Source organism: Amia ocellicauda, chromosome 23 (genome assembly GCF_036373705.1).
Source record: "Amia ocellicauda isolate fAmiCal2 chromosome 23, fAmiCal2.hap1, whole genome shotgun sequence".
NCBI lineage: Eukaryota > Metazoa > Chordata > Actinopteri > Amiiformes > Amiidae > Amia > Amia ocellicauda.
In genome coordinates this window covers 11,246,769-11,269,131 of record NC_089872.1, presented here as the reverse complement: position 1 = coordinate 11,269,131, position 22,363 = coordinate 11,246,769, and the positions used below count along the sequence as shown (strand labels likewise).

General features: G+C 39.0%; 1 protein-coding gene across 5 annotated transcripts in view; it reads right to left on the bottom strand.

Moving 5' to 3' along the window:
• macrod2 (mono-ADP ribosylhydrolase 2) overlaps positions 1 to 22,363 on the bottom strand; it is a 583,973-nt gene that overhangs the window by 557,548 nt on the left and 4,062 nt on the right. For all 5 annotated transcript variants that reach the window (XM_066696761.1, XM_066696765.1, XM_066696762.1 and 2 more), the window contains exons 2-3: positions 20,665 to 20,769; positions 15,745 to 15,855 (exon numbers count right to left, since the gene is read on the bottom strand). In XM_066696761.1, coding sequence (XP_066552858.1) covers positions 15,745 to 15,855; positions 20,665 to 20,769 — 216 coding nt within the window. The remainder of the gene's footprint in view (positions 1 to 15,744; positions 15,856 to 20,664; positions 20,770 to 22,363) is intronic.

Sequence of the window (22,363 nt, the reverse complement as noted above, 5' to 3'; positions counted from 1 at the left end):
GATCGTCCTTCTAATTTTTCCTGTCTTTTTTGTATTTCAAAATAAAAGAGCAAGTGGGCTTATATGGTACGGGAGCTTAATTGGGTCACTTCCCCTAGATCATGCTTGTTCGGTGGTTAGTAAGAAAGGCATTTTTAAAGCACAAATTAAAACGAATGGTGTCAAAGACTCGGTGGTGGGCAGGAATACGTGTCTGTGCTAGAAGTAACAGACTATATTATTATATTATATTATATTATAGACCCCCTCCTCCCCCTTTACACACAGCATTATAAAAACACATGGCCGGGCCAGGCCGGGTCCTGCACTAATTCTAGGAATATTATGTTGATTACTCCAATCAGGGAACAGAAAGGGGGAAGAAAAAAAAAGACATTCAAGCCTCTGATGATTGTCAAATTTTAAATGCATAAAAAGTGCCGTCTGTGATTAAAAGGACCTTTTATCCTTTTCTTTTTTTCTTTTTTGACATCCTCAGGAAAAAAGAAAAAGAAAGAAAAGCCTCAGGTCTTGCAGTTTAAAACCTTCCAAGAGGAAGAGGAAAGAAAAATGGTTGTCAAAGTGAATAAATCTGGTTATAATTTTAAAGCCCAAAAGATTGACCACTTTTCTGTGCCATTTACACAACCATGAAGACTAGGACTGCCCATTGTCCAGGAGAACCATATTGGGGATGGATCAACCAAAACCAAGGGTAGCTCAAAGACTGTGCCCATGCTACGTATTCAGGCTGGCATTATTCTTCACACACCTTGGCTACAATACTTAAGCTGAACTCATTTTTTCCATAGTGCGATCAGTATGTGTTGCACAAATAGTTTTTTACAGAACTGTTGTTACCAAACCATTAGGCCTACTGTCTGACATACAAACTCACACAATTTGTTATGCGTCACAACATTCAATTTACTGAGCCTTTTCTTCAGGTCTGAAAGGGATCCCGAAACACACCATGCACATATTTTTAGTGCCATTATGCATTTCTTCTCACGAGGATGGCACCAACTGTAAAGTAGTTTGGAAATCAGGATTCACATATAATAGGCTACATAACAGAATATCACATTAGATTAGGCCGACGGTGCAGTCCCCTTGGCCACTGTCACTGCTCTAATTGCAGTAATCAAGATTTGTACTCGCATTACAACTCAAACGAAACGCACTACATCAAATTAAGTTTTCCTGGAAGTGCCCAAAGGGCCAAATTTACATGCCTTTCGGAGGTGTAAAAGATGAACCGGGGGAGACAGCCTGTTTTTGTTATAAGTGCTTCAAGACCTGCAAGTTAATTACTGTGCATACAAATCGGTACTAAAGCAACCAAAGAATTCCTTTGCCCGATCTCAATCTTGCCACAGGGGAAGATTTTTTTAAACTATGCCAGACTCAGCCTAAAATCTAGAACATGGCCATCAGCACTACCGACCCAACTTACCTTGCTGAACCGATTAGACCAGTAAAAACCTTGGGAAGGAACTTTTCTTTGCAAACTACAGATAGTTTAATCTCCCCAACAAGTCTGACATCCTGTAGAGGCAGATTTTGTAGATAGCCGGAGGATTTAACTGACCATGGGCATATTGACACTCAGGAAACTCACACAAAGGTAAGTGCCTGTCTCCACTGATGAGAAAAAGAGATAGGTCACTGCTTTTATCAAAGGGTATTCATGCAAAAACCCTGTCTATCTTTCACACTTACACACTCGCCCACATATACACTCACCCACACACGCAAACACACACACAATTGTGCGCACAAATGAAATCTGGCCCATGAAATGAAGCAGTTGTAAAAGGTAGAAGGCAGATTTTAGAATTCTCTTTTCTGAATTGATGCCAGGTCAAACACACAAAAAAAAGCATCTCCATTGACAGAAAGAAAGCAACTGTTCAGACAAAGCGAGAAAAAAAAAAAAAAAAAAAACCAACAACCTTCATTTCTAATCAGTGCCTTCGCTGTCAGTCATTGCAAACTAAAGTATTTGTTTCATGAGAGACATCCACATCTGTCGTGAACGATGATTGGGGCCCCACTGGAGTTCACGTCATGGTAATCATTGAGAGAAACCAACACTCGAAATGGAGAGACAGAAGTTTATATTCCTCTCTGCTTAACACTGCTTTTGATATTAGAAGTCTTGTTTCAGATATAAAGTCTGATGCATAAAGTGTTGTGTGGGAGAACTTTGGAGGCAAACATTTACAATCGTGTTAGATATCCCAAATGGCGTTACATTCCCCACTTGATATGGGAAAAAAAAAAAAAAGTATACCAATTGTGTTAATGTATTCATGCAAAAAAGTGTTACAGCTGCTGGAAACTCATACCCCACAGGGCAAGGAAATGTCATACAAAAGAGACTTCTTTTTAAACTTTTTTTTTTATAACTCTTACCTTACCTGCATTTAAATCTACAAAGTCGGCCAAAGAAGGAAACCCTTTGAAGTTTACATAATTTGCAGCGATGTAAGAAGCCCAACACTTTCTCATATTTCCTTCAAAGAATATCTGGTTAGGGACTTTTTATGATTACATTGCCTCCAAGATATACATTTTTCTCCTCTTCTCTTTTCAATACTAAAAAAAAAAAAAAAAACAATTCACAAATTAGAATGTTACCCAAGATTCTCAATCAGTCTAATTAAAATAATTAAACCCCAAATCCCATTGCTGGATTAATATCTCACAGTAATGAAAAATCAATTAAACGTCTTTCAGAAAGAGCACAGCCCTTCAGACAAATGATACTAGCATGGCCAGTCTTTGAGGAAGTAAATTCAGCCTTAGAAATACTCTACTGTACTTTATAGGCCATAGGAGGTGCCTTTGACGATCCACAATACGTTAATAATATAGCAAAGGGCAATAAGAAAGGTCACCAACAAATGGAAGCGTCTTTACTGGTTCGGTTGCTCGGGGCTCATCGATCAGAGCAACAGTCCTACTGGTTTCTTGCAGGACCCCAGCGAGTCGGCTTTAACAGCATGGCGGGGTTAGCGTGTTTACAGACACCCCTGACTCTCGGTGTAAAGCAATACCTGCTGCTACTGAATGTACCCACGCTGAATGTGTCAACATGGGTTCCGTGTCCTCGATTTTGAAGCACTTTGTCAGTACCATTCGGCATTTTTGAATACCAAGTAACCTGCGAAACTGCTCGGTTCAGAGCCCAAAAGATCCAATTACTTTCATCTGTCGGCGTCGGACACACCTTTCAGACAGGGATCCAGTCTGGCCTCTCTTATCTGGACCCCTTCGGGAGCAGCAGTTTGTAGTTACTGGTTGGAATATTGGCAAACAAATCCAATTAGTATACTTTTATATATTTCCCATGTAATATTTGCTATTTATGCACTTGAGGTGGGTAACTTTAGCTATATAAATACCTTTGGTTGTTTTTCCTTCTTTTCAATTCTAAAAATAGTCAGATTCCCAATTCCCTCCCAGGCATGCATTCACACTTTTTTTTTTTCTGAATTTTAAGAGCCTAAAAATAACACCCCAACAATGGGGGAGTGATATATATATATATATATATATATATATATATATATATATATATATATATATATATATTTTTTTTTTTTTTTTTTTTTTTTTTTTTCATTAAAATGTTAATTGACAATCTCTCAAGTCAATCAACACCTACCTGCCTAAAGGAATAACTAAGAAAGAAAGAAAAGACAACAGCCTCACAAGGCTAAATCCCAGAGTTTTGACAATTGCAAGGCATCTCCATTTCTTGCTATCACACGTTGAGGGGAAAAAACAAAACATTAAAATAAATGTGAAGTTAACATCTGCGGTTTCCTTGAAGGTCATGTAAAGGTTTCTTTTAGGCCTCTCTCCTCTTTCTATAAAGTATATTGTAATTAACATGAGAAATCAACCTTCTGTTATTGTAGATGACAAGGACCCTGCAGCCGGTTTCTGAAAAGGCAGGCCTGGCCTCATTCCGTTCTTGCTGTGGATAAGCAAAGGTGAAAAACTTTACACGTTTTTTTATTAGGACATGGTCCACACAAGCAAAGCTTTCTGAAAGACAACCCCCCACACTTCTTTTCCCCCTCTCTCTAAGTGATAAGCACATTAGGAATTAGAGAGGTCGCAGGAACGGTTAAAGTGGCGCTCCCTTTTCTGTCGTCTACAGTTCATCTCATACCACAAGTCTCATCTGGCAGGGTTTCCGAATCTATTAGAAAGATTAAACTGTTTTCATAGCCAACAGTACTATCATAGGCCAACAAAACATGGACCCCAGACAAACTCGAACTTGTGGGGTTTTAGATAAGTCACTTATTTGCCCATTTCATCATGCTAATGGCAGGAGCTATCATCTGTTAGATTGTGGCCCCAAAGAGGTTAAACAAACGCTGTTTGTTTAAGGTCATTGCTTTAAAATCAGGTACAGCTGAACTCTGCACAAACAACTGCAGCTCTTCGGCTCCTCTGTATCTGGTCTATATAACCCTGCTCTCTTCCATTACACTGGTGTTTGATCACTGGGTCTTTTTTTCTTTTTTTTTTTTTCCGACCATGCATGCATGCATTACATTTACAGTTTAATAAAACAACGCTTATTGTAACTGCCCAAGCTTAAAATGCTTACGTGGGCAATTAATTGAATTAATTACCCAGTGTTTACAATTACCGTCTAAAATCAAAACCCCAGATAAGCCTGCAGACATTATTTTCACTTAGTTAAACTATGGGCAATCACGTAACTAGAAGAAGTTAATTTCGCAAACCTTATCCCTCCCAGTGCAGACGTTCGTGGTTATTTCAGTACTGGAGATTCATCCTAAATTAAATATTTGGGCACTGCTTAAATTGTCTTTTATTGCAAGTAAACAGATGCATTTAGAAATGTAAGCCCAGCATCTCTTATGGTTAGGAAATATATGGGACACTTTACATCGAGAGGGTACATTATTCTCAAAGATTTAGGAGCTACTTTTATTAGACTCGTGGAGTTCTTTCCTTGGCCACATTCATCTGCACCAAAAAAAAAATAAAAAAAAATGGGAATGAACACAAGTCCTCTTCAATCAGCCTGTGTTTGTGACCATTGCGAGGCACGCATAGCTTAATTGGGCAAAAGATACCCAGTATAAGATTATCACAGCAATCATTTTCAAGACTTACATACTTACATACTCCAACTCATTAGACTGCTGTTCTATTCACAAAAATATTAATAGTAATTCACTAATCCAATGACAAGTATCCGCCAATTTATACAAACTGGAATAAATAAGGACCTAATAAATCTGTTTCAACTTGTGAGTGGCTGCTTTTGACTGTGGGTTTTAATAAAAATTAGTCCCTGACTGGTGAATATTATTACATTCAAGTTGATAAATATTTGCATTAAGACCGCAAATACACATTTTCATATGAGTCCCCCAAAGCGTCCATTTGTTTTGACAATTCCAGGAGATAAAATATAAGAATAAAGAAAATACACAGGGCAAGCTGGAGTACATTTCTATTTAAATAAATCTACTTTTATTAATGTGTTAAACAAACAAGTGTTGCATAATTATGGATTGTTAATTAAGGCACTCTTCAAATACATTTTATCATAATTTACGATAAACACCACTGCCTTTTTACGGTATAATAAAAGTAAAAGGTTTTCAGGCTAGAAATCAATATAGTAGTACTTCTAATGGTCTGAAGAGAACATAAAGTATTAGTCAGTATTTACAATGCTTTAACTAAATGATTTCTAACTAAAATGTGGCTTTCCAATCAGCGCGTTTAAGGTGGACTACCTGGAGTACAGCCGTTTCTTTTTTTCAATCAGTGTTTCAATTCAAAACGTGCTGAAAATTACTGAAAATTTACCTACAAACAGAAGCTACAAACATCCGAGTTTTACCTGGATTTCTACAAAAGTATTTGAATCTACCATCAACAACATGTGCTTGAACTTTAACTTAATGTACTGTGTTTTATGCTATGCAATGGTGTTATTTTTCCCCCAAGAGAGAATTAAGAAATACAAAAATGATTGTATAATACATATTCAGCTTAGCCTATTTGTAAGAAGCACTTTGTCACTGAAGGTTTATAACCCATTAGTAAGCCAGGTACTGTATTACCAAAAATCTAATCAGCATTTTGCTAAGGCACACATTTTCTCCAGCCATTGTGGTGTTGATGGCTTATTTTCACATGCCTTAACAAAGCTTTACCATGTACAGTCCTAGCAATGAACCGATGTGGAAGAAAAGCAGTGCCACTTGGTAATTAACTGTTGCTGAAAGAATGTCTTGTAGAGGCATCAAATGTGCCCGATGATAAAAGGCAAGGAAGAGATTGCTGGCAGTACGATCATGTCTGACAACACAGGATTGTGCTGGTGCATTTAAGGACTCGGCCGGCATTCTGCACATTCAAATATTCACTTACTTGGGTTCACTAGAGTGCAGAAAAGCATGGCGCCGAGCACAAAGAGAGTATCATGGGAATTCAGTCAGTCACCCAGGCAATGCAAAAGCATCATGCGAAAAAAAAAAAAAAAAAAAAAATCCTGGTAGCTAAGCAGCAGTTAACAGTGAAATTGAGGGAAAGGAATCTATTGCAGATTTTAATGTTGGTGTGATAGAACCACAGTACCCTCTGGTGGCACCAAGATGTAACAGCAATTAGGTGTTTATATTTATTTGTATAGTTTTCATTATAATGCCCATTAAAGGCTCACATTCTGAAATATTGTAATTGTTGTGTTGGGGGGGTGCAGTCAACATTTAATTTATATATTTATTTATTCTGCATTTACACAATTTGTTGTTGGATAGGATTCAAATATTTAAAAATGCAGGTCTGTCGGGCAGCTATACAACACAAACAGTATGGAGAAATACTATACCACATATACTTTTGATTTTTTTTTTTTTTTTTTTCAATCCCTGAAAGTCCTCCAGAGAGGGGGACAGAGAGAGAGACTGATTGCATTATACGTTGATTTTAAAAAGTTCTCATCATGGTCAGCTGCACTAATGCACTGAAAAATTGCAATCTCCTTTCCTTTTCAATTAACGAGAGCCAGGACAGAAAGGAAGGGAAATGAACAATGTTTCACAGTGTAAACCTATAGATACGGACAGGACATATAATTAACAGTGAATGGCTGTTGTGAAACGAAATATTCTAGTTCTTTAAATCCAATGACTCACAGATAACCCTGTATTATTATTATTTCATTATCTAATTATTAGTATTTAAGTTGATGAAGAACTGCAAATATGGGATCGCCTTGTTCAAACCGTCACTGCCGAGAAGCACCACATTAAAACGGATGTATACGTCAAACTGATCCACTCAGTGAATACTTAACAGAGGTCATTTCCTTTAATACACCCCCCCCCCAATAAATTACACCCCCGGACATGCACGGAAATGCATTGATAACTCCGGTCCCCACGCACGGCTCTGTCCTTTTTCTCGACTGTCAAATAAAACTTTACAGGCAATGCGTCCAGTGACACTTTGAGGATGGAAAACAACTATGAAATTGACAAAACTATCTCCCGGCTTTATGGCCTCCTGGACGTTGATGGTTTAGGAGATAATGGACAGCGATACATAAATATGCTGACAGTGGCGTGATGTCCCTGGGGTTGCTGTGAATCCTAAGTAAGGCTCCCATGGGCCTGGATCTCTGCACTCACAAACTCTGAGCAAGAAAATGTTTTAACTAGCCAGTCAACGCAGGCAGCCAATGGAAATCAAATGCTCAGCAGACAAATGTTTTGTAGACTAGAGCATATGCCCAAAAAAACAGTGTGGAAGACAAGAGTAGTGTCAAGTCAGAAGAAAGCACAGTTGCTCCTGTGGTCTGGGTAATCTGTACCAAATGTGTTAAGGTAGAACAGTAAACCACGATCAATTCAGCAAAAAACAGGCTATCTTTCGATTTGGCTCACAAATTGTAAAGTCTCACAGTAATGTTAGTCTGCGGAAAATCTCCTCGACAGGGTTAAAAATGGCCACCCGCTTTCTACGGAGAGACAGTCCGCAATCCGAACAAAAACTCATTATGAAAAAACGAAATCTGAAGGCACTGCTTCGTTCACGCCTTGTGCTCCGCACAAAACAAAAGCAACACTCCCTAATAACTCAAACAGCTGAAATTATTAACTAGGTTTTTAAAATGCAGGGAGAACAGCGCCACACTCATTTCACTGTCCAGCAGAGCAGCAACGGCTCTGAACAACCGTCATTGATTTCCACTGCTTGTACGCACGATTACAACAATCCCCATTTCTCGTGCAATTTTCTCTTTGTTCTCCAGACCACACACACAGTCTCTTCTTCCTACCATCCCTGACCCTGACCCCGATTTCATACAAGGTTACCATACAACCCTGTGAGATATGATCATAACAAAAGAGACAGTCACCGAAGCCAACACACCAGTTGCAAAACGTTAATTATTGTATCCGTGCATGGCGATGAAGCTGTTGAATGAGGTCTTAGTCAATGTGACAGTATTGTGGCGGTGGTGCAAAGAGAAGAAGTCTTTCAGGACTTGGCAGCACTAAAGAAAAGCACCGACATTATTATACCATGGCCTCAATCCCACAATTCAGCATACTGGAAAGGTTACACGAGCAGACCGCTGACAAGCAGTAAGATATGGCAGTTTAACGGCAAATCTACCTTAAAGAAAAGTAGTGCGATTAAACACATTAAACAAGAAGACTTGCCTATCTGTGCTTCATAAGGTTTGTGTCCACGTGTACTGGTTTATTAGTGCACTAGAATGAGTGACACACAGGATTTGATTGCTCTAGATATTATTCAGATACGCAACATAAATCATCGAGAGAGACTAAACGACGCAAAAGCCTGCCTCGCCTCATCATGGCCATAAACGCTGAAAAGCTGTCTCCCGAGACGTGACTCCCTCTCCCTAGCAGTAGCACGCAGTCTCTCCAAGCTGAACCATGGCGAGGGTGAATAAGAGAAAGCTCCCTGAGCAGGATTTTCATGAAAATGAAGGTACAGCGAAGGTAATGGGATAAGGTGGCAAGGTGAAACAGAAGGGGAAATCTATTACTGGTAATATGAAAGCCATTACAGACTGACATTGTTAAAACATTATCCACTCAGAGTAGCAGGCAGAACAAAAAGCATCAAATCACCTTCACAATTAGACCATGGGATTGTATTTCATGTTTGAAATGCCTTATTGCTGAAGAAAAGGGTTCTTAAAAGCACATTTTAACAAAAGAGTTTTGCTACAGATGAATGCGCTTGCAAAATCACAAAAATGTTATATCCCCCACCCCCCCACACATTACAAAGCTATTATCCCTTAATAACTCGCTCCGAAATTAAACCAAATACGTGAAGGTTTACATTAGAGTGCATGGCTTGTGGTAAAGGTAATTTGTTATGTACATTACAGAAACCAATTACAAGCCGCTATGGCAGTTTTCCTTCCTGTTATTAACTTTAATCAGCAGGCCTTTCTGCTCAAAGTAAAAGATTCAGCTGACTTAAGATGCTCATTATCAATAGGCCTTACCTTAGTAATTGCAAAAAGTCGCACAGCTGTGAACTGAACAATTAAGTTATTAATAAATGGCCTGAGTGCTTGTAATTGAATTTGGAGACCACTTTAAGTTAGTACAGGATGAGATGGAAGGATATAAAGTCTTATTAATGGAAGTACACGTAAATTACTTTAGCTAGGCTGTCTATTAAACCACCCCCCACCTTAGGATTACCAATTGATTAACTAAATCAGGATAAGGAACTAAAGGAAATGCCATTTTTCTTCTGTGGATAGCCATTATTTTTCCCCCCACTATTTTAACTGGCCTGCAAAGTACTACCACTTGTTCTTGCTTTCTTGCTTGCTTGTTTGTTTGAATCATTTGTAAAAAAACTGAACTATTAACATTGCTATATCAATTAGGGGTGTTGTCAACTCTAATTACAATTAACCACACTCACAAGAAATTCATTTCAATAAAAATATTCAGCCATCTTGAAAGCGATTAAAAACCATTACAGTCGCATGATCAGCGCACTCCGAAGGCTGGGGACTTTAATTGTGATTAATTGCCGTGTTAGGATTCAATTTCATGCTGTCTGCGGCTCTTTATGAAGTCTACAGCACCGAGATGACATGCCTGAAGACCACGGCCCCAATTCCAGATCTCATGCGATTGCTCTTTACCAGCTCTCCCTTCAGTCCGACCACAGACAACAACCTTGAGAGCGAGCAACTGATTTTAAGTGTAAAGGTGTCCATCGCCTGCCTTTGAGGCCTGACTGAAAGAGAGAACTGTGCTATACATCTCCCTGGTGACAATGGGATTCGGTTGTCTTTAAATCCTATCACTGGATATTACATCTAGCCGATTTATTAGTATTATTACATCTCTACATTCATCAGTTTAATTACCCCATTGTAGTTCAATTTTTTCTTGTAGGGCTAGAATGGATATTTTGGAATTGTATTTATAGAATTGCATTGTGAAAATTGTGCCCTGATGAGGAACGCAGTTTCTAGATGTATTCCCAGCCCTGTACGCTACTCCCAAACACTGTGCAACATTAATGAAGGATTACCTTGCGTGGGTCACTAGTAATCTCATAAAATCTATAATACCTTTAAATCAATGGCTTTATAAAAGGTTATAACTGATATCTCTCATGGGCTTCTCAGCTGGGACCTGAATGTTTTATTGTATTAATAACCAGTTACTAAGTCTAACGTATCTCTATGTTGGTTTTACTCTTGTATAAATCGTTACGTAAATTATGACCCAGAATGCATGCTGCTTCTATATTAGTGTCTACATAATATTAAATTCTCACCAGGTTAAATAAATTTTTAATTTTGTGCTGTTGTGTTCTTAAGAAGAATGTTAAAGGATGGGGGGGTGGGGGAACCACATTTTAAAATGATGAATAGAATTAAGGGGGTATTTGAGCCTTAAAAGAAAAAAACGGCAGGGGATTTAAACTAAATCCAGAGAGAAAGCCATCTTAACACTCAACTGCGTCTGTTTAAAGCTGCATTTGGTCATGGTTTTGAATTCTTTTTTTTATACATTGAACATCGTAAGATGTTAATTCCGTGTGATAAACTAAGCTTCCAAACACAATGGATTAGCGATCAGCAAAATTGCCCGATAGGCTGTCAAATCACACTTGGATTAAAATTTATCCTTTCCCCACCTGTTCATTAACTGTGAAGGCCACTGCCACTCACTGATGGGACCAGGCTTTATATATTTAGAAAAAAAACAACCAACAACATTCACATAAGAGCTATTCACTCTCACAGAAAAGCTTTGGATCGATAGCTCGCACAATTCATCCAATCTCTCATCCTAAACTATTTAATGAACTTGCAAGCAATATGCATTAATTAAAAGATTAACACACATGCTGGCAGCTAAGCAGGCCTATAATTTTAAAATATAGACCTTGTTTATATCAGTCACAAAAGCATAGATCAGCATTTGGCTTTCAGTCGCTGGTCGCACAAAGGCAATTTTCAATCCGCATGCAGCCTCTTTTGCTGTACATTTTTGGTTTAAAAGGTGGCAATCTTAGTGCTGCGCATTATGTTCATAAACGAAAAGAAGTTGTCAAAAAAGTTTGAAGTATGAATTGAACAAAGGTTTTTATTGTTATACATTTAATTTTCTGTTGGGGGTGGTAGGACTTTGTCAAATGCCAACCAGCTGCTACTGAGCAGGGACCTGCCATGGTACAAAACGTCCTACTTAATCGCAGCTGCAGCAGAGATAATCATCTCGGTCTTTACCTCAGACTTGCAACATCAGAGATTACAAAGCGATTCCAACACATCTGATGTTCATGGAAATCAGGAGAGGCAATTCACTTTCACCCGGCTCCCGAGGGGGGAGCACAGCAAAGGCAAGTCCAGTGAAAGCAGGCTTTTGGGGGGTGGGGATGGAAGGAAATGCTCTACAGGACTGTTAAGGTAATCCAGCAAAAGCTTTGCATTCCCTCAGGTCATGTATTCTGTCGGTTGAGTTGGAGGTCCACCCACAGTTCCCTCTCCTGCTATAAACACTTTTTAATCGGTGTTGGAGAGTCTCCACTGTGCCGACACCTGAGGGTAACCAAGTCCCCTGAAGTTCAACACAAAGTGGCAAAGTGCCTGGGTGCTGTCAGGCCCTGGTAACAACTTCATATGATTTTGCGGTTTCAATCGCAATCTTACGCTGTCTAATACAATCCCTGCTCAGTCAGAGTGACCTGGGAATACCCAACCAGTTGGTAGCACTGGTACACAAATGACCACACACTCACACAACACACAACAAACCATATTGGATAAGATCGATAGCGCTAGAAATTCTGACAAATGGTCAAGCACAAAATCAACTTCAACATTCAAAGTCCACTTAGTTCTTGCTTTGTTTACATGGAGGTTTAAATAAAAAATCAAAACGTCCAATAACCTTCGCCATCAAAGTTATTTGAGCAGAAGACAGTACAGAAGTGTATGTGCTGGATTTGCATATCTGGATGGCTGTGGTTGTTGGTGGCGGCAGTAGGATTTGAATATGTTGCTATTCCCTTCGAGACCATATTGAGGGGGAGTGTGTCGTGTTTCTCTCGTACGCAGTGAAGACGACAATAGGTTAATTCAAAGCTGCCTCTGTTCCAACAGCCAGGAATGATGCCCTGCTCATTCAAAATGATGTGTGATTATCTGCTCATTACACAACAATGCAGACTGAATAAGCCACCTTTCACTTCTCTCTTTATTTTGTATTTAGCGACCCAAAACCATTGAATCCTGTCACATCTGGACACGTTGGGACATAATTACAGTCATTTTGTTTCAGACTTGAGAGAAAAAAAACACAAAATAAATTCCAGGCAGTTAGCACACAAATCACCTCAGATTTCCAAACACGTAAACAGTTTCCATCTGTTTCCCTCAGATTCCTTTTGGTTATATTGACTTGTTTTCTATCATTGTGCTACATTTAATTCAGCAGCAAGCCTGGCTGAACTGGATTTACCCTTCAGCTATTGTTATGTGAACCAGCAAGGCAGCTATCATGGATGGGACTTCAGCACTTCCGTACGAAGACTGATTTGCTAAGAACCACTCGGCTTCTCAGTAATCGTTTTTGTTGTTGTTGTGGTGGCGGTAGTTTGTTTTTACAGAAGTGTATAGGAAACTATTTAATCAGCTAATTCCTCATCTCGGCATCCACCTGGCAAAAGCAAAGGCTTTGGCAATTAACCGTGGCGCTCTTGGAGAGCACTACGGCACAGGCTGAGAGCGCCACTCACTCAGACTGAATTCAGAAGACACTGAATTGTACTTCTGTGTTTTTCAAGGCCTTGGACGCAGTATATAGCAAATTACACTGAACAGGAAATATCGATTTAGCTGCACATTAACCAACCACAGGAGCACTTTTAACAATATTTTTGTTCGGTGCACACTTTAAACTCCTATTTTGACAAAATAACATGAATGGAAGCTTTTATCTTCTGAGGTCCATTAAACACTTCTGTGTGCAATAAAATAGAATAGAAATGAAAAAGAAAAAATAAGACCTTGCCATGTTTATTTTGAGTTTGAACAGGCATTATTGACAGTTGCTTAAATTACTTTTTTTTTTTTTTTTTTTTTTAAACTAGTCACAGTCCTTTCAATTGCTGTTGTTAGCGGGTCATTTAAGAGACGTGTAGCCAATGCATTTAATGAAACTCCAGTGTTTACAAGTGTGTATTAAACATGTTTATTAGTTGATTTGCAGTTATTCAGTTTCTGAATATTCTGACTGGACAGCACTATACCCTGTCTGTGGACCAGTAAGACCATTCATATAGAGAATGTCAATATCCATTTACTGTCAATCTGGGACGAGATGCTCAGAGGAGTGGAGAACCGTTCAGTCCCTGTAAAGTATGATTCACGGAGATCTGAAGTGAAGGGGGCATACTGGCGCATGAAGAATTAACCACAATCCTTTATTTCACCCAGGCAGTACATCTGTCAGCCCACATCAATAACACACACACACACAGAACCAGAGTGTTCATCTGTATTAATTTTAAATCATGCACTGAATACTATACGACAGCTGCGATCTACATTAGACGTCCAACTCTGCCTCTCTTCAAAAGGTAGAGGACCACTCAGTTTGCGTACAGGATGGATAAATAGCAGGTGCATTTCCATTTTGACAGTGCACGTGCCTTGGAAATAAAAATAATACCTATTGGACAACAGGCAGGGAAATTATGCATGTGTAACGATATAACTGCCCTTCTGCAGATTAAACCTCAGGGAGAAATGCAAACGCCTACCTACCACAATTGTACATGACAGCCTGTGACACCGTGCAACATCAAATTACTCTGGCAAATGCGTTCCAGCAGAGACCGATTTCCAGAAACGACAGTTCACACTTTCTACACAAGAGGGCAGACAAGCTACACGGTACTGTAACCCAACATCTCCAAAGAAGTTTGGTTTCCGTCACCCTCAGTTTTACCAGTGTGACGGATGCTTCCAAGTAGTAGTGAATTACACACAACATTTGCATCAGGTCCTTATTTCAAGCCCCCATGGCTTTAACGGAGGTTAGCAGTCGTTTACGCCCCATGGTGTTTACAATGATGACTGCATTCCAGTTACTTTTCCCAGGGTTTACAAGAGGCACTGACTTTTTCCATCGAACAAACAAGAATAATACACACTTCACCGTGAGATGCAAAGAACAACTTCAATTATATTTTTACACGGTTTGCTTGTATCCGTCTTTACGATGCTTTGTTCCTCGGTGGATGCCGGTGCTTTCACAATATTCACAGCGTTGTTTGCCAGAACGGGAGCATAATAAATCACGGGAGAGCACCAGGCCAAGCAGGCCAGAGTATCTCACTCATGGTGAATTCATGTCAAGATGATGCCAAAGCAAATTAGGTTTTACTAGTTGTACACTGCACTGGTTCTGCTCATAACTTTGAACAATCAATCACGAAACCTCCAGTAGCACCAACGGGGAGCAGAAACTCCCTGAGCAGCTGTTTCCTTTGAAATATTAATTCCCCTAAATGTCCCGTTTTAAAGTGCACAGTGTAAATGTGGTCTAAGTTTAAAGACTGCTAATTGCCACCATATCTTTAAAGAGGGGGAAAACGTATACGATATCATAGCTCAGAATCAAACTGCTGTCAATCCTGGACCTCTGGGGAGCACCGTGTTTGCATTTCATGTACAGTATCAGTTCTGAGCGATCAACAGTCTCCGCAATGTCACGTTTCAGAGCAATGTATGGAGATGGTTACACAGCAGTCTACGCAATAATTAATCCCTCTGTGCTTAAATCTAGTGAAAGCTTGTTGGGGGCTTTTTGTTGTTTTTATAATGCTAAAATGCCTGATGTTAAAATGAACTGGTGTTGAAATACAGCTTTTTCAAATTGCACATTTTTGAGAGGGTCAGCTTACAACATATTAAGCCTGTACGGAAAATAAACAAGAATATATAAGCAGACGTGTACAGAAATGTATTGTTGTTCATATACATTAACACAAATAAGACAAATAATTCATGTTGTTTCAGTAAAGTAAAAGCTCTCATCTTTCAGGATATCATAACCCATGGGCTTCAGACTCAAAGCTGGTGGAATTGATGATGTGTATTTAACCAGCGATACTCACCTCTAGTTTGTAAAGCTCTAGAGAAAAACTAGAAAGTTCACCTACCAGCATTCACAATGGCGTCAATCTCCAAGATGGTGATGTCCCCTTTGTACAGAGACACGCGGTCACTCAGACTGACTGGCCGCACCTCAGACTCGTCCACATCATCTTTAGCTGAAGAAAAACAAAGGCACACGTTTGACAAGGAGCCGAAAATCACGGCCACTCGATATACTGTCACCGATCCCTTTCTTTGCCAGGTACAAAGGTCCAGTCCAGCAGATTGTATGTCTTTGGATTCATCTTCTGAAAAAGTCTTCGTGGATGAGGATAATCAGGCCTCAAGGTCACACTGGTGAGAATAATTAGAACCTCTCTCTGTACCACATGCCTAGAGGGAGGTAGCGTTCATAAATATTTAGACTTTAGCAAATGTCTACACAGTCTGATCCAATAATGGATGTCTTGCATATGGAGATATACATGTTAAGTGACACCCTTAAAATGATGCACAAGAAGATGGCCCTACACGGTTCATTGGTAATTTTCTTAAGTGTCACGAATGCTTTCAAACAACAGGTCTTTTTGTTCACAGTGCACGTATTACAAACGTTTAAAACTAATGATCCTGGCCAGTCAGTTGAACCTCACTCATTTCATGTCATTTTCAGGTGGAACCAGAATGAAGTGGTCATTCCAACATAAATCCACAGTGGAATGAAATAGATACACGAGTAACGGCAGTACTTTAAAACTAAATATTTCCTTGCAGGCTGAAAATCAGAAACCATATCACTAGGGAGACCTCGTGTGGTTCCAGAGTGTACTGTACATTTCCAAAGATGACCGAAACCGAGTTCAGGTCGGATGTTGCCCATTTAAGTAAGACTTAATACTGTAAGAGGTTTGCAAGAAAAATATATGTAACCTCTTAAATCTCAAACTAATACTGTCCGTGGCTCGATTTACTGTTAACGGCTTATTCAACATTATTAAACATAGGAGAGGAAACTGAAGAAGTCAGGATGGCTCAGCTCTTTAACAGAGATCAATTTTATGGCAAGCTGTATTTTCTGCGAAGCAAGGATGAGTGAAATAGATAACAACCATGATTTGTCAGAGGCTGACAACCATTAAAGGTCACAGTACGGATGGTAGGAAGATGCATTATACAGCACAATTTATCACAAAAATAAAAGAAAGCTATGATATAGTGGTTAACTATTGTCAGCTACATTCATCTCAGACTTGTTTGAAGAGATTTAAGAGGGCGTTGCTCAAAAGCACACTTCTCAATAGGTGGAAGCATCCATGCCGACTTCTACTGCAAGAGAAGAGGGACAAAGAGATAATGAATCCGACAAAAACAAACCAACAAAAAAAGCCTGATAGAAATCAAAGTTTGCTTCAAAAATCAAAGCTACGGTTTATTTGCTGTAAAAATCTAAACACATTTGTGAACCAATAAAGCGAGACTCCCCTTTTAAGTGCACGCTTCTCTGCTCGCTTTTGCCAAATTTTGTTTGTGAAAAAGGCAGTTAATGCTAATTGAAACTTACAGCAATCTTGCAAGGAGAGTGTTCACAGTTAATTCGCCACACTTTGCACTCTACTTCAAGTCTTCTGTATCAAATAAATGCTAAAGTACAGCAGATGACAGCTTCTAAAAAGGAAACTCCACAGGGATGATGAACTATGAACTAGGAATATGTAAGAATAAGTTCTAGCTGCATTACACTCAGCTTCCAAGGACATCTCAAAAGAAAGAGTCAGCATGTTGATTAAAAACCAACTTGTTAAATACTTACAGGTTTTAAACGGGCAAGAAAACCTGGGAGCTGCTGTAACGCAAGGGCCAGAAAGAAGAACGAATGATTTATTACACTACATTTTGGTGGGAGTTACTTTAAATGTAATGGCACATTTATGCTTATTGTAAATTGAAAGACCTCCATTTACACACATACAGCTTTAATAGTGTAGTGTAACTTAAGATTTCTAATTCAAGAGGTTTCGTATAAATTATTAAATGGACAATTTTTTTTTTTTTTAACATTAAAAGATATGTTGCCGTTAGAGAATCATCCAAATCTACATTTTGGTGTTCAGTATTCCTCAAGGATTACTTGCAAAGTCTCAAGCGATTTCATTTTCAGTAAAAATCAAGCGTAAACCTCAGAGAACATAGGGAGTGTGGAAACAAATACAGTACACTGAACTGCTTGGTGTACATTGAGCTGTGGCACTCATTTCAATCAATACAAAATACAGTTTGCGTACTGTAAGATTTGAAATGTGCCTCTAGATACTGAAGTATTGACCGTGAAATTCATATGCCACTATTTAAAACCATGTAGGGTAATCATTCACCAACATGCTGAGATACAAAGCAAAATGAAGGTTCAATTCAAACAGACCAGAGTCCAGAACATTCTTGTGTTCACCTTATGACCTTTGGCATGGGCACAGGAGAGGGGATCTCATCATGTGTGTTGCTCATGGTGTTCCAGCATGATAGGTTGAGAGTAACCATATAAAAGGTGCAAACTGAACAAAGGAAGAGGAAGAAGAAAAGAAAAGGGAGAAAAGGGGGACTAAGGACAGAAGTTAGAAGAGAGGATACAACAGGCTTCCTGCTGCAGACCAGACTGACCAAATCTTATTATGGTAATAATATACGTTTCAGTTCAAATGTTATGCAGATTGGCTGGAAATCATACATAGAAATAAATTCTCTCACAGAAAGGGAGGTGGAGCATTATTTACCACAACTCCAAGGTAGGAGATCAAATGTGGTGATCCGTAATTACCCTTCCCCAAGAAGGCTATTCAGTGAGTTAGACTACAAGGAAATTCAAGCATTTACAGGAAACACTCAAAATGGAAAAACAAAAAAACAAAAGGAGAAAACAGATTGACTGTTTGAGGTCCAAGGCAAATCTGTTTCCGAGGAGCACTAGGCCAGCTTCCCATGCCAAGCCCTAACTCAAGTCTTTCCACTTCAAAGGACACCAAGAGACGTCCTCATTAAGTTTGTGTTTTGGGCAAAATTACAGCTTGGAAAAGGAAACCATCACAATCTACTAGAACAGGCTTTCATCTCTAAAGATTGGTCAATGGATGAATAGTGAAGAATGTCATGGACAGATGAAACCATGCTTGAACATTTTACTTCCAGGAGGAGATGGTATATGAAATATCAATGAGAGATATACACAAAAATAATTTTCAACTGCTCTAACCCATATATTTGTAAAGACAGAATGGAATCATGTTTTTATTACAATAATAACACTAAACACTGAACCAGATTCCAGACACAATACTGATCAGAATGAGGAACAGGTTTTCAATCTGGAGTGCGAGACTTCCCTAGTTAACAGAATTGGATCCAGACATAGACAGTGTTGTCATAGAAGTCTTTTTTACATTTCCTGTCCTGTCCTCGAGAATGGCCTCACATATAGCCTACATAATTTTATGTAAGTAAAGTTTAATCACGTACTGAACTCCATTAGGAGTACAATGACTCTCGGGTACCAATTTGCACTTTCATTAAATTCAGGCACTGTTAGCGTCTTCATTTCTTTAATTTTCTTTGCAGAAGTCTACTCTTCCATTAAATGGAGGAAAATGCAGTGATGGACAGCGTTAGATTATATAGACAAAGCTTCAGTTAAATATCTGAGCCACCTTGTTGAAGGGCAGTGAGCAAATTTGATTGTACCGCATACAAAGGTGACACTGCCTCAGTTCAGACGAGAGACTGACCTGCACAAAGTAGTATTTATTAATTTTAAAATGCCCTTCTATCCTAACATACCAGTCACCAAATGTGTGACCCACCGCACTGCATCACCATTGCTGTGAGAGATTTCCATGATAGAAAAGTGTTGGGTTGTACTGTCATCCTCGGGTGAGTTTTGGAGGTGCAATTAAACCTCTTGATTTATTTGCATACATCCAGGAGCGTCACAGTTGTTCCAATAAAAAGCCATCTTAGCATAAATACAGTTGAAGATGCGACTTAATCATCAGGTGATTAATCTTCCGCCCTTGTATCTGCATAATCGTCATTAAGCTGCATGAGGGCGAATCTACAGATAACATTTTCTTTCAAAATCATCTCTGTGTCGATAACTGTAGTCAAAAATCTCACTTTTGTTTTTCTGATTTTCAGTTTTCAATTTCTAGACTATGCCCCCAGGTTTGAATTAACAAGTTATTAAAATCAGAAAAAGAGAAAACTAGAGGAGCTTTAACCTGAACCAGAGGATGGACATCGCCTACATTGTAGGGTCAATCAGGACTGGAAATATTTGCGTGTTACTGCACATCCTGCACATTCTTGAACCTGAAATCCTCAATCAAACCTAAACGGATCAATTTCAAGCAGAGTGGACAGCTTGCCAGCCTCTGAACGCTACTGTGAAGACCATTCCCTGGCCTCAGTCAGGCATTTGTGGCAGGCAGTGGGACCTCCCAACCTCAGCAGGATGGGAACCAGCAACCTCCCGGCAATAAGAATCGCCCTGTAGCACCGACACAAGATTTCAGTGGAGCCTGAGCCCTTTCATACCAAACCACCATGAACCCCAGGGTCTCGAGTCACAGAGTCGACCAGGGCCACTCACACGCTTCAGGGCCCAAACAAAAACCAGCACCAGTCCATCCCAGGTTAGAACAGAGCGTGAAGAAATACAGGAAAGAAAAGAAAAAACACAACCCGACACACACAGCATAATAACAGCCTGTACCCAGACATGCGAGACACTGCTTTTAATCTAGTAATCAATCAATGAAGCAGCTGTAATTCAACAGAGAAATCCAGTTAAGGCTGGAGAACAATATTCCAGAGTTCTGCTTCTGAGCACCTTAAGAAAAACTTGACATTTGTACTTTCTTTTTTTCTTTTTTAAGCACTGCTCCCCGGGTGAATATCATTGTAATTTACATTAGAGTGATCGTGAGAACAGCACTTACATTTACTTCTCTCCTGCTTCCTCCAGGTGGGGATTTTCTCCAGCGGGACATGGTTGCCTCTATAATCTTTGCGCCGCTCTTCCAGTCCCAGACCCAGCAAACGCTCTGCAGGAAAGAGGTAGAAAGCATTGCGTTATCTACCCAGGAACAGTAATAATATTAAATCAACGTATTGTAGTACAAATGCACGGCTGGTTGCTAGATTAAACATTTCAAACGTTTATTAATGGTGTTCAGGCTGATTGCTAAACAGGATGGAGAATGCTGTCGATGTTCATTTGTTACAATTGAGGACCAGGTTCTGCATTTCTTCAATTTATTTACTCTGGATTGAAAAATCTCCTTAACGCAGTCACTGCACTATTTTGTTCCCACAGGAGCAGCATTAAATGAAGCTCACATTAATAAAAGCATAATTGTTAGACTGCTTTAGCTCTTTTTGAAGTAGCAAGTGATCCACTTACACTCACTATGTTTACACGGCCAGTAATATTCCACTGTTATTCGGAATATTGAATATTCCCGATTACATATTCTACCATGTAAGCCCTATATTGGGAATATGAAACAGATCATTGCAGCTCTGCATGATATTCACAGCACAGGCGCATTCCGAGTTCCGACCCGCCGTAAGTCGTGTTTGCACGTAGGTCAGATTCGTGTTATTATCGTCTTATGTCATGTTAAATGATAAAAGTTGTAACCATAAGTTGGCCAATATTTAAATGCATATTCTGAGTAGTACATAAAACTGAATAAAAGCAGGGTAATGTACAATATTTAATAGCTACACTACATTCAAGTTAATACAATAAAGGTCAAGATCTCACCCAGGCATCCTGCATCCCTTGAGCGATTGCGCATGTGCAGTTTCAAACATAATATAACTACTGTGAACAATAATTCAAATCCTTTTTAAAAATAATTATCTTCATTATATATGACTGACTTGACATTTGGCTTTATAAAACAGTCTTCGATGAGAAGTCTTCACTTATCACATATCAAAATGTACGTACCTATATTTTCAATTGGCAAAATATGCATGATTTATATTTAAACTACTTGTAAATGGATGAAAATAGTCTGCCTTTATAATGTAATAAAGCATGCACAGTTGGGGTGAAAAAAAATGAACGTGCAATTCTCCTTCAACTGCGCAGTTTGGTGTCAAACTTGTCTTAATACCGATATTTACCATAAATCACAGATTCTATGTAAAAAACAAAAAAAAGCAGATGAATGGAAACTTTAATTTTTAAACAATTAATATAATATTATACATAATATTAAAGCATAATGCTTCTTAATAGCAGAATCAGAATTTTCCTCTTGTCATGTAAATGTGGAAAATCAGGAATTGTGATGCATGTAAACAGAGCATTGGGAATATATAAGACTTGTGCCATGTAAATGTACTGAATATTTCCCAACGTGCACCTTGTATACATTCAGAAACTATAAACCCATTTGTTCATTTTATACATCACTGTCTATGGACGATAGTATTGTGATCAATTAGCCAGATCAGTTAAATAGCTGCAACTTCAGGGAACATGTCAGTGGGAATAAACTGCAATGAATGTGGAGTCGGCTTGAAAGGAATCTTATAATGCAGCTGAAACCACAGAAAAACATGTCTTACTGGATACTAAAAATTCAATGAATGCAGTTGAGTGGGCTATTCTTTTTAAAGTGA